General features: G+C 41.9%; 1 protein-coding gene across 2 annotated transcripts in view; it reads right to left on the minus strand.

Moving 5' to 3' along the window:
* lcp2a (lymphocyte cytosolic protein 2a) overlaps positions 1-8,297 on the minus strand; it is a 13,934-nt gene extending 5,637 nt beyond the window's left edge. Inside the window, exons 1-16 of one of the 2 annotated variants that reach the window (XM_079737467.1) lie at positions 8,090-8,297; positions 7,468-7,919; positions 6,766-6,828; positions 6,321-6,367; positions 5,660-5,722; positions 5,548-5,576; positions 5,276-5,316; positions 4,425-4,611; positions 3,328-3,422; positions 3,057-3,096; positions 1,691-1,780; positions 1,312-1,337; positions 1,153-1,172; positions 741-848; positions 349-373; positions 249-261 (exon numbers count right to left, since the gene is read on the minus strand). In XM_079737467.1, the coding sequence (XP_079593593.1) occupies positions 249-261; positions 349-373; positions 741-848; positions 1,153-1,172; positions 1,312-1,337; positions 1,691-1,780; positions 3,057-3,096; positions 3,328-3,422; positions 4,425-4,611; positions 5,276-5,316; positions 5,548-5,576; positions 5,660-5,722; positions 6,321-6,367; positions 6,766-6,828; positions 7,468-7,545 (925 nt within the window). In that variant the 5' untranslated portion in view covers positions 7,546-7,919; positions 8,090-8,297. Of the gene's footprint in view, positions 1-248; positions 262-348; positions 374-740; positions 849-1,152; positions 1,173-1,311; positions 1,338-1,690; positions 1,781-3,056; positions 3,097-3,327; positions 3,423-4,424; positions 4,612-5,275; positions 5,317-5,547; positions 5,577-5,659; positions 5,723-6,320; positions 6,368-6,765; positions 6,829-7,467; positions 7,941-8,089 lie in introns of both variants that reach the window. The other variant, XM_079737468.1, reaches the window with a different exon arrangement.
* Between the last annotated feature and the right edge of the window lie 2,837 nt (positions 8,298-11,134).

Consider the following 11,134-nt stretch of genomic DNA (forward strand, 5'->3'; position numbering starts at 1 on the left):
ACTAATTTTCTGTTTGTTCACAACCTAAAGGGGCTGTAGGTAGGATTTAAGAGCTATATTGTGGGTGTAATTTGTTAGTAACACCATAGCCATCCAACAGCTGTAAGTGAGTGAATCTGTACTGGTTGATTGTCTCTGCCTCTGTATGAGACCATTTTGGACCCTCATCCGTGTAAGAGCAAGAGGAAAAGAGAGGTTGAGGGTGTATGAGAGAGAGAGAGAGAGAGAGGGAGAGAGAGAGAACTGACCTTGATTCTGTGTCTGTTGGAAAAAGAGAAAATTTCCGTTGTCAGTTTGACCTTTGCTTTAGTCTGGAATGATGTCATCGTCACATCTCTAAGTACTTACCTCACGCCTCGTCTCAGAAGGGAATCTGTAACACACACCCACGCACAAGCACACACACACACACACACACCACACACACACACACACACACACACACACAGACAGACACACAGTTAGAGGTTGCACAATCAACCCAACCACACATTCTGCAGACAAGATAGTTTGTGTCTGCAAAACGTTCTGGTACGGAAACTACAAAAAGTCCAATGTCCAATGGAACAACCACTAGACAGTCCCGCTTATGTTGCGGCTTGCTGCAGAGAGCCGTACAAGTCTCAACAAATACTGCACCTAGTTCTCAGCGCACAAACCAGAAAATGCAAAATGTGAACAATGAACCCCTTTCTCGTCCTGCCAAATGTCTGCATGGGTTCTGCTGTATTTGTGCTGACCTGCTAGGGATCGGTTTCATGGAGGTGCTGCGACCCACTGACGCCGAGGAGCCAGGAGGACCCAGCTGATTCGACCAACCAGGAGGCTTGGGACTCCTCTCCTGAGTGCTGATTGGATGAAACGCACGGAATGACGTTGAGGAACGCTTTGTATGTACTGTTATTCTCTGCATGTCACTGTCGATACATGTGTGTGTATGTGTGTGTGTGTGTGTGTGTTTGTGTATGTGTGCTGTGTGTGTGTGTGTGTGTGTGTGTATGTGTGTGTTGCTGTGTATGTTTGTATCTGTGTGTGTGTGTGTGTCTGTGTGTGTGGCTCTGTGGGTTTGTGTGTGTATGTGTGCATGAATTTGTGCATGTGCGTGCATGCATGTGCATGCGTGTGTGTGTGTGTTTTGCTATAGCATCTTACCTTACAGAGTGTGTGATGGGCTGTAAACAAGACGGGAAAAAATCATACTCTTCATGATAAATAATATAGAATGCCTACTACCACTGTAACAAAATATGGATGTGTGTCTATTAAGCGTCAAAAGTGTGTCATGACGGCGTTGCCGGGTTTTTTGCTCACCCTTTCCATTGAGTTGAATTTGGCCCCTGTAGGGTCAAACAACAACAACTGACTATTAGTCAAAGCAAAGGCCACCGGTGTGAATTAAAGCAAGCAAGAAAGAAAGAATGGATGAAAGAATGAATGAATGAAAGAAAGAAAGAAAGAAAGAAAGAAAGAAAGAAAGAAAGAAAGAAAGAAAGAAAGAAAGAAAGAACAAATCAATTAATGAAAGAAGCGAAGGAGCAAAGAATGAAAGAATGAATGAATGAAAAAAAAGAAGGAACAAAAAAAAAGCATACAATCAACAAACAAACAAAAATAAACAACCTTCCCACATGCATTGGCACACACGGAGACGGAGGAGACAGGAGACTAGAGGGAGGATGGAACCACTCACCCGGAACGGGGGAGAGGCTTTCTCCTCTCTCCCGCGTGGGTTTCTTACTCCGCTCCACCATCGGGGGGCACGAAGCCGCGGGACCCATTGCTGTCGAACAGAGACGTGACATAAGACGCTAACACATTACAGTACCGGTGCATCGATTAAATATTCATTAACATGCATAGTTAATGCAGTGCTAAGCTTTAACCAACGTTAACTAATGGTGTAGCAATCTTTTACTCATGGTGTTCATGTTAACTACGTAGTAGTGCTCTAAATGGAATGATTTCTTAAATGTATACGTTTAAATCTTACTGAAGACGAACAACTGTCCATTAACTAATAGCACAACATAACCGTATCTCTTCGTTCCACTATTTTATTTTGTTTACAGGGGTGCCACCACAACCACTAATTTGAATATAACGGATGGAAATGTACTATTAGGAAATAAATGTGGCATTAGGAAATATATGTGGCATTCAATAAATAAATGTGGCATTATGAAATAAAAGTCCCCTGAAATAAATAAAAGTAGTCCTTTTGAAAAACAGGACTTCTTACAATTTATTAATCTCAATGTATTGAGTCATCTATTTATTTCAGAGCCAAACTCTTACTTCTCTCTAACTTCCAGCTGACGAAATAGCAGTCAGTATAGTGATGCAAAACGCGTCATTGGTGGCAGTTGGAGCCATTGTAAACACAATCCAATTAGACTGGATTATATTAGAAAGGTAAACTACATCATTTAAAAACTCTTTCCCACTAGGCTCAATGTGTTAATTGGGAGAACAGTCACTGTAATGTTTCCACAAAATAAAAAAAATGCTCTCTTAGGTCGAAATTAAGCAACCTATAGTTGAATTACTTCAGCGCCAGGAGCAAAATAAATGTATATTTTTTATTTAATATTAAATTTACATACTGTTCATATTTGTATGTCCTACAATATAATAGTGCTTATTTCTGTTAGTTATGAAACATGCCTGCACTGGTGTTAAACCGAAATGTATTTCATCCAATTACAATGCTCTATTGTCAACTGGCCACGTTTTGAAAATCTATGTCCTGCCTTAACCTCAGATTTTAAGCATACGCCTCGAGCAAGATGTTCGAAAAACACCATCTGACTTCCATTGCATAGGGCCTTTGAGTCTTCACTTTTCTAGCTTGTTAGTATCCTCGCCTTCTTTTCGACTGCCTACCTGTCTGTTGCTCAGCAAACATTTTCTTAGATGACAGACCTCCTGCATTGTTCAAACCTCCACTGCCTCTTTTTCTGAATTTGGGTCCTAACTCTGCATGTATAACACCAACGCAGATGTATAGACTCGGAATGTGACATTTATTTAATACAATATAATAACAATATGCTCACCTCTTCCTGGGGATCTTTCCCGTCTTTCAAGGGAAGACACCTTAAACACACACGCACATATACACGTACACAGGCACAAGCAGACACACACACACACGCACAAATACACATACAAATGCACAAGCACTCACACACACACACACACACAGACACACACTCACATAAACACACACACACATACACAGAAAACAGTGTGTTAAGAGCATTTAAGGCTTGGAAATAGTATGTTGTATGCATTTCTATGTTTTAAAGGCGAACTTGAGATGGATACCTGATTTGATGGCACCAGATGGGTCGGGGGGGCGAAGGGTCGGGGGCTCGGGCTAGGGGGAGGACCTCTGGATGCTGCATGGTTATTTATATTATCTGTACACACACACAAACACACACACACACACCCACACGCACACACAAAAGCTGTGATTGTGCTAATGTATGACTATTCTGGTATCCTAGTTATCTATACAATAGATCAGGGGTCGGCCACCCTAGGCACGCGCGCCGCCACTGGCACGGGGCAGCGTAATCATTGGCACACTTGAAACTTTTTTTTATTATTATTATTAAAACAATTCACAGCCCAATGCGGCAGCATAATCATTGCTACCATTTTTTTTTTTTTGCACTTTATTCTGTTTTGGGCCTTTCCTCCCAGTGCAAATATGTTTAAATCAGTTACAGAAAGCAGTGTTCTGAAATGGGATCAATTGATAGTTTTTAAACCTGTGTTAATAGAGAAGAAAATATTTAAAATATTGTTGCAAGTGGCCTGTATGCATCGCCTTCACATGGTTTTGCAAAGCTGTACATGTCTTAAAGATATTGAAGTGGATGGTTCCAAAATTCTCATATATTCTTCTTTTTACATTTCTCACAGTGCAAATATGTTTTTGAATGAGTTTCTGAATGTTTCTGATATGTAAATATAATTTGTAAGCCAATGTTGCAAATATAACAACCCAAAAAACATTTAAAATGTTGATGCATGATTGTGGACTATATGGAAATAGTACAATTCCAGGTCTTCTGGAAATGTTTTTGGTCGCTGTGTCACAATTCAGCTTAATGTTTAATGTATTGTTGCTTAAGGCAAACTCATTAATGAGAAAATGTCAAACTGGCACTGCATGTTGAAAAGGTTGCTGACCCCTGCAATAGATAATCATGCCCTAGTGCTGATGTTGTATATTTGTGTGTGTGTGTGTGTGTGTGTGTGTGTGTGTGTGTGTGTGTGTGTCTGTGTTTGTGTGTGTGTTTGGGTTTGCGAGCGTCTGCAGGTGTGTGACGTGTGAGTTTGCAGTTGTGGGTTTGTGTGCGAGCGGGCTTGTGTGTGTTTGTGTGTTTGCGGGCTTGTATGTGTGTGTGTACCTATGTAGTCCCCCTCGCCGATGGGCAGGGAGGGCCGCACCACCTGGGGGAAGTCCTCGGGGCCCTCCGAGGGGTTGGGCTCGTAGTCGTTCTCCTCCTGGTCCTCGGTGGGCGACTCGTAGTCCCCCACGCTGCCCTCGTCGTCCCCCAGGTCCAGGTCGGGGTCCTCGTAGTCATCGTCGCTCTCCTTGGGTCAGAGGGGATGGAGGTCAGAGGGCGGGACGGGTCAGGGGGGATGGGGTCAGTAGGAACGGGGAGGGGGGTCGGGGGTCAGGGGAGGTCAGAGGGAGCGTGGAGGACGACTGAGGGAGAAGAAAGGGGAAATGAGAACATGAGAGAGGGTGTGTGTGTGTGTGTGTGTGTGTTGACAGGAAAGGAGAAGCGAGAGTAAACGCTGGGTTCCTGACACTCAAAGACCAGTGTAATACCGACAGACATTATGAATATAGAAAGACGGATGAACAGACGGGCTTACAGACAGACAGACAAATCAATAAACGGACAAATGAATAGACAGGCAGATAGACAGGCAGGCAGAAAGAAAGACAGACAGACAGATCAATAGACATGCAGGAAACAGGCAGACAGGATGACATACTTTAGGCAGACAAAATGACTGACGGACAGACAGACAGACAGAGCGGCAGAGGCACAAACTCGCAAACAGACAGGCAGCCATACTGCTACAGATAGCCAGTCAGAGAGACGGACATACAGACATTAGCCAGACAGACAGATCAATAGACAGGCAGACAGACAGACAGACAAGACAGACAGAAAAAGACATTGATAGACAGACAAAAAAATTGATAGACAGACAGACAGATAGACACACACAAATGTGGACTCACAAACTCATCATCTCCCCAACCAGGGTTTTCAACAGCTTTTTCTGTGGACCAGATGGTTACCTGACTTCACTTTACTGACATTTCTCATAGATTATTACATTATTATAGGCTCTGTACAGACTCACCAACAAACAGTATTGTATCATCTAAGAGCTCTAATCATATTGCTTATTCTCTACAAATATGGGGCACATGTAGTACAGCATTCAACAGATACAGAGTCATACACGTGCTGATTTGGGGTTATGGATTAATGTTTGTGTCATCCCTACCTGGTTCCTGGAACTTGGGGGTTGTGTTTCTGTGGGAGAAAGAAGCAGATGATTCATTTCAGGACGGTACTTTCCCTTAGAGTACCAGTCGATGTTGTGAAGGCATTCATACTTTTTGAACAGTCCTCGACCGCCGTCTTTCTTATTCATCTCACTGCAGATCTTTGATATCAACCTGAGGACGGAGAGGAGACGGAGAGAAACAAAGACAAAGAAGGAGAGAAATAATTACGTCAGAACAAATAACATTTGAATAACAATACAGCTGTTTGGCATGCCCAAACCCATCCGAGCTATCCGTGGCTGTTTGGGTTTATTTCGCAGCTTGAATTTGGCTCATTTTATTTACATTTTTTGTCTTCTCCCTTTGAACAGAAAACCCACACCATGTCTTGTGCCCATATTACAAAAGAGACCTCGGTTAGCATCCCTGCTTCCGTTTCTTTATCTTTCTCTGAATTTGGTTCTTCCTCTGTTGGATGTTGCCTTCCTGTTCTCAGCTAAACATGTTGCTTCTATTTATACTACTTCTCTTCCTCCTTAGTCACTCTTTCAGCCACTACTCAACTCCTAATTTCTTATTCCTCCTTCTCCTTCATTCTTATTTGTGTTTTCTGTCTTTTATTAGGCGGTGCCTTCCTCTTCTTAGATTGCTTCTATGCATGTTTTCCTTCTTTTATTCCTGTGGACCTGTCTCATGATTCTCCACAAAATTTTCACTGCTGTTAAACTAGGGCAGTTTCTAACCAACAGGGGCGTACTTGCGTACTTACGGAGCATGTAGCTTTGGGAACTTTAATACATCGTTTTCAGTCATGTTCTATAAAATGCAGAAGGACACAAAATCGTTATATCCAATTAATAATGGTCAAAAGAAGTAAGTAAAATGAAAATATCAATACTGTCAGGAATAATTTTCATGATATGTGTGCGGTTTTGAATTGTATTATTTTTAAATAGTGTTGCACGAAATCTTGTACAATGCATTCATATTTTCTCAAAGGTAAAAGCTGTACGTTATTGAAAGTAATAACGGTTATTAACTTTTGAATACACTCTTTTTTATGTGACATATGTCACATGACAGTGTCGTATGACAGAGTCAGTCATTTCACTAAACGTCAATATAAGCTATTACTGTATAAAGTTATTATATGTTACTTGATCATATATATATATATCATATCAGCAGAGAGGGTAGACACAGAGCGAACTTACTAGAAACCTGGCTCCATTCATCGAGGACTGGAGCACTACTTTGTCACTCCCTGAAAGGTTCATCTGAAATGGATCATAATGGTGAAAGCATTCGTAATATACACAGACAAGATGAAAATAGTATGATTGCATACATTTCTATTAAAAGTAAATTGTGAAACATGATGATGAAAATTCAAGATAAAAACCACACTCGAAGATGTCACAAACTCCTTTCAAAAATTATTTTGTCATTGTACTTTTTCTTTTAACATTCGACACATCTTCAAACACGCACACATGCACACACACATGCACTCAATCACACACACACACACACACACACACACACGCACACACTTTCATTATCAAAACGCTTTTTGTTCAAGATTGTGTTGCAACACATGATGAGTTTTATGTCTGAGGCGAGACATGTTTGAATTTATGTTTTTTCTTTTTCAATTATTTTATGGTATAACGTAAATCCCCCCAGAGGCCAAGTTAAACTAGTTCCTTAGGTTAAGGTTCACAAGCTGTCCCATGAATCACTGAGAACCAATAAAACCACAAAACGGCAGTCATCAAGTATTCCTCCTGATAAGGTGCATTGAGTACGCTCATATTCAGTTTGTGGGCTTTAGGGTGAAAAGCAGCAGAACATATTAAATATGTTAAAATCTGAAATAGTTCAACGATCAATAAAAGAGAGATTTGCGCTCTTACCTTTCGGAGGAAGTCGGCCAGGCGGTTAGGGCTCCATCCCAACACCTCCGACCTGGGGGGCACTCTCTCGAAACTCATCTTGTGCTCGCCTCTCCTCACAGCCCCCTATGTCCGCAGATGGGTTCACACCAACAGGGGCGCAGCTGCTCTATCCTCCGACGGTTTGCATCCAAAAGGAGAGCGATCGTGTTTGAGGACAGAGTTTGGTACAGAAGATGGCGGAAAGTATCCCTGCTCTCCAGGGAGGGGGCGGCGGGGGGTGGTGGGGGTAGGAGTCGGCTCTGGGGCCTCAGCTCCTCAGGGTTCGGGGGTAAAGGAGCTGGCTGAGTGGGTTCTGGTCCGCAGCGCTCAGCTTCAGCAGGGTTAGAGGGGGTTGGGTCGGTTGGTTTTCAGTTCCAGCTCAGCTCCGTTCTCAGCAGGCGGAATGGCCCTCGGCGACGCTCAGAGCACTTCTGCAAAATGTCAAGCAACATCTAGAGAAGTTACATCAGAAAGAATCATGAAGTAATATCACCGTAGACCGTTGATTGTGTATATTTCAAGTTCTAAAGTAGCATATCTGTGGTTCACCAAATAGTATCAGTTTAAAGCCCTGTAAAGTATAGAAAAAAGGAAAATGTACCTGATTAACACCGACTCCTCCGAAATAAAATGGCTCCTCTCTCTCTCTAACTCACTCTCTCTTCTCTCTCTCCCTCTCTCTCTCTCTCTCTCTCTCTCTCTCTCTCTCTCTCTCTCTATCTCTCTCTCCCTCTGTCTCTCTTGCTCCCTCTGTCTCTCTCGCTCCCTCTCTCTCTCTCTCTCCGCCTTCTCTATACATTTATTTTCATTGGTCTCTCTTACTTCCTTGCTAATGTGAGACTGGTATTCTCTCTCTCTCTCTCTCTCTCTCTCTCTCTCTCTCTCTCTCTCTCTCTCTATCTCTCTCTCCCTCTGTCTCTCTTGCTCCCTCTGTCTCTCTCGCTCCCTCTCTCTCTCTCTCTCCGCCTTCTCTATACATTTATTTTCATTGGTCTCTCTTACTTCCTTGCTAATGTGAGACTGGTATTCTCTCTCTCTCTCTCTCTCTCTCTCTCTCTCTATCTCTCTCTCCCTCTGTCTCTCTTGCTCCCTCTGTCTCTCTCGCTCCCTCTCTCTCTCTCTCTCCGCCTTCTCTATACATTTATTTTCATTGGTCTCTCTTACTTCCTTGCTAATGTGAGACTGGTATTCTCTCTCTCTCTCTCTCTCTCTCTCTCTCTCTCTCTCTCTCTCTCTCTCTCTCTCTCTCTCTCTCTCTTGCTCTGTAGTGCTGGGTGTGTTTCTGAGACCAATGCAGAGGAAGTGCACACTCTCTGAGTGACTGCACACAACGACACAAGGTAGTATGGAGGAAGACAGCCGCAGCAGCAGCAGGCAGCACACTCTTCACCACAAAGAAGAAGGGCTGAGGGGAACAGACATCACCCCTCCCGCCCCCTCCAACTAGTGCAGTGGAAGATGCTGTATATCTGTCTGCGGCAGCAAAAGATTGATGATGGACAATGTGTTAAGTACTTGTGTATGTTTTTTTCCTTAAGTAAAAGGATAAAGCATTCTGGAGCAGAATGAAGACGTGCAACGCAACCAGTCCAATTAAATAATATGATATATAATAATATAAGTAATAATAATAATAATAATAATATAGGTATTTATTGTAGGACTATAAATGTTTTTTAAAGCATCTTTGAGTGACCTCCAAAAAAGTGCTAGATAAAACCTATCAATTATTATTATTTTTTTTTTTTTTCCATTCTTTAATCATGTGAAATATCCATCACAAAAGCAAGAGTGGATGGTAAATGGACTGCATCTATTTAGCGCTTTTTGACCATTTGCCACCCAAAGCGCTTTACAATATTGCCTCACATTCACCATTCACACACACATTCACACACCGACGGCGGAGTCTCCCATGCAAGGCGACAGCCAGCTCGTCGGGAGCAGTTAGGGTTAGGTGCCTTGCACAAGGACACCTCGACACCCTAGGAGGAGCTGGAGATCTAACCAGCAACCTTCAGGTTACCAGCCAACCCGCTCTACCTCCTGAGCTACTGCTGCCCAAATACCACATTGTAAATGATGATTAAAAAAAAGCATGATCAGCCAAATTTAAACTGATAATTCTGTTCATATATTCAAAGTTGATTTTGTTATAGGTCATCCATCAAAGCCTGAGAAAAATATTTAATGTAATAAAAAGCTGTTTTAAAACTACTATACTTCCTAATCAGAGATTATTCAAGGATTGACTGGGTGTCACAGTAATATGGTATGAGAAGTTTGATTGACATCTGCTGGGTCGAATCACTGGGCAAGTCAGTAATAGAGTTTTTATTTAGCATTCTACTCCCCTTCTGCTGTCCCCCATGAACCTTATTTCGGAAGGAATATGTACGGTAGTCAACAGCGAGAGACAAATCATTATTTGATCCCCTCTGAATTGTGTATTCCAGAAAGTGGCAGTTAATCGTAAAACATTTAAGTGACATTTTGCTTTGTATGAAACCACTCATCTCTTTATTTCGTCTTGCCCAATGTACTTCACCAACAACAAGATGTTTGATGTGTTTTATCAAGCAACTCCTGGTCCTTTTATAAGCCAGGAAGTGAAAGAACAACAAGAGCCGTTGCTCATGTGATGACATCCCGGTAGGCCTATGAAACACACAGGCATTCATAGATATCTGGGTAGCTTGTGGAGGGAACACTTTATGACGACACTTACACGTCTTTGGGATTTGGTGTCCCACTGTATCTGTACTTCATGGAACAATTCAAACTGAATGTAAAAATTACTGGTTTCGCACCGTTGACTATCGTACTTGCACCACAGAATGTACCTGACAGTAAAGGAATTTAAACTTGACAGCATAGTGGCTGTTCGGAATCTGTTGAAAACATGGTAGATCACAATTTTGATCATGTCAGGGATCTCATAATAATAATAAATCCATAATAATGAGATCCTGCAGTCGTACTATTACAGCAGCACTACTGGGGCGAGCCGACAAAGCGCCTGGGCCGGATACCAGAAAATGCAGGGGGCGGGGTTACGACCCTGGTTTCCTGTTTCGTCACGGAGAATACTACTGAAGATAACTTTTCACATTTATGTGCATTTCTACAATGGACAATCTACACGGTGTTGATTGGAAAAATTGACAGACAGAAATGCAGCAAAAGTTTAGCAATATTTGTCTCCAGAAACATGATTGGTCGAAACAAATTTGAAGTGAAAGAAAGTGAAACGTCTCGTTTACCCGGATTGAAGCCCGTCGGTCTGTGAGAGGGTTCACTGAAACAGAGTAGCCCTGCTGCTTCAACATATTTAACAGTCCAAATGAGGAAATACAACAAAACGTGTTTTTGTATTTCCGGTGCTCGGTAACAAACAACAAGAGGAACTCCACTATAGCAGAAACTATATAAAAAATGATCAATAAAACATAGAGCCTACAGCATAATAAATGTTGCCAATAAACTAAAGCACACATTTCAATGTCTAAAACAATATATTTATTACTAAATTACATACATTTTAAAATAGTATAACACAAAGCTAAATGGCATTGAAAAACGAACCATTCTAAATTATAATTAAATCGTACATCTGAATGTACATTGCAATGCGATTTTTTGTCTG

The sequence above is a fragment of the Pollachius pollachius genome (assembly GCF_949987615.1).
Source record: "Pollachius pollachius genome assembly, chromosome: 6".
Taxonomy (NCBI): Eukaryota; Metazoa; Chordata; class Actinopteri; order Gadiformes; family Gadidae; genus Pollachius; species Pollachius pollachius.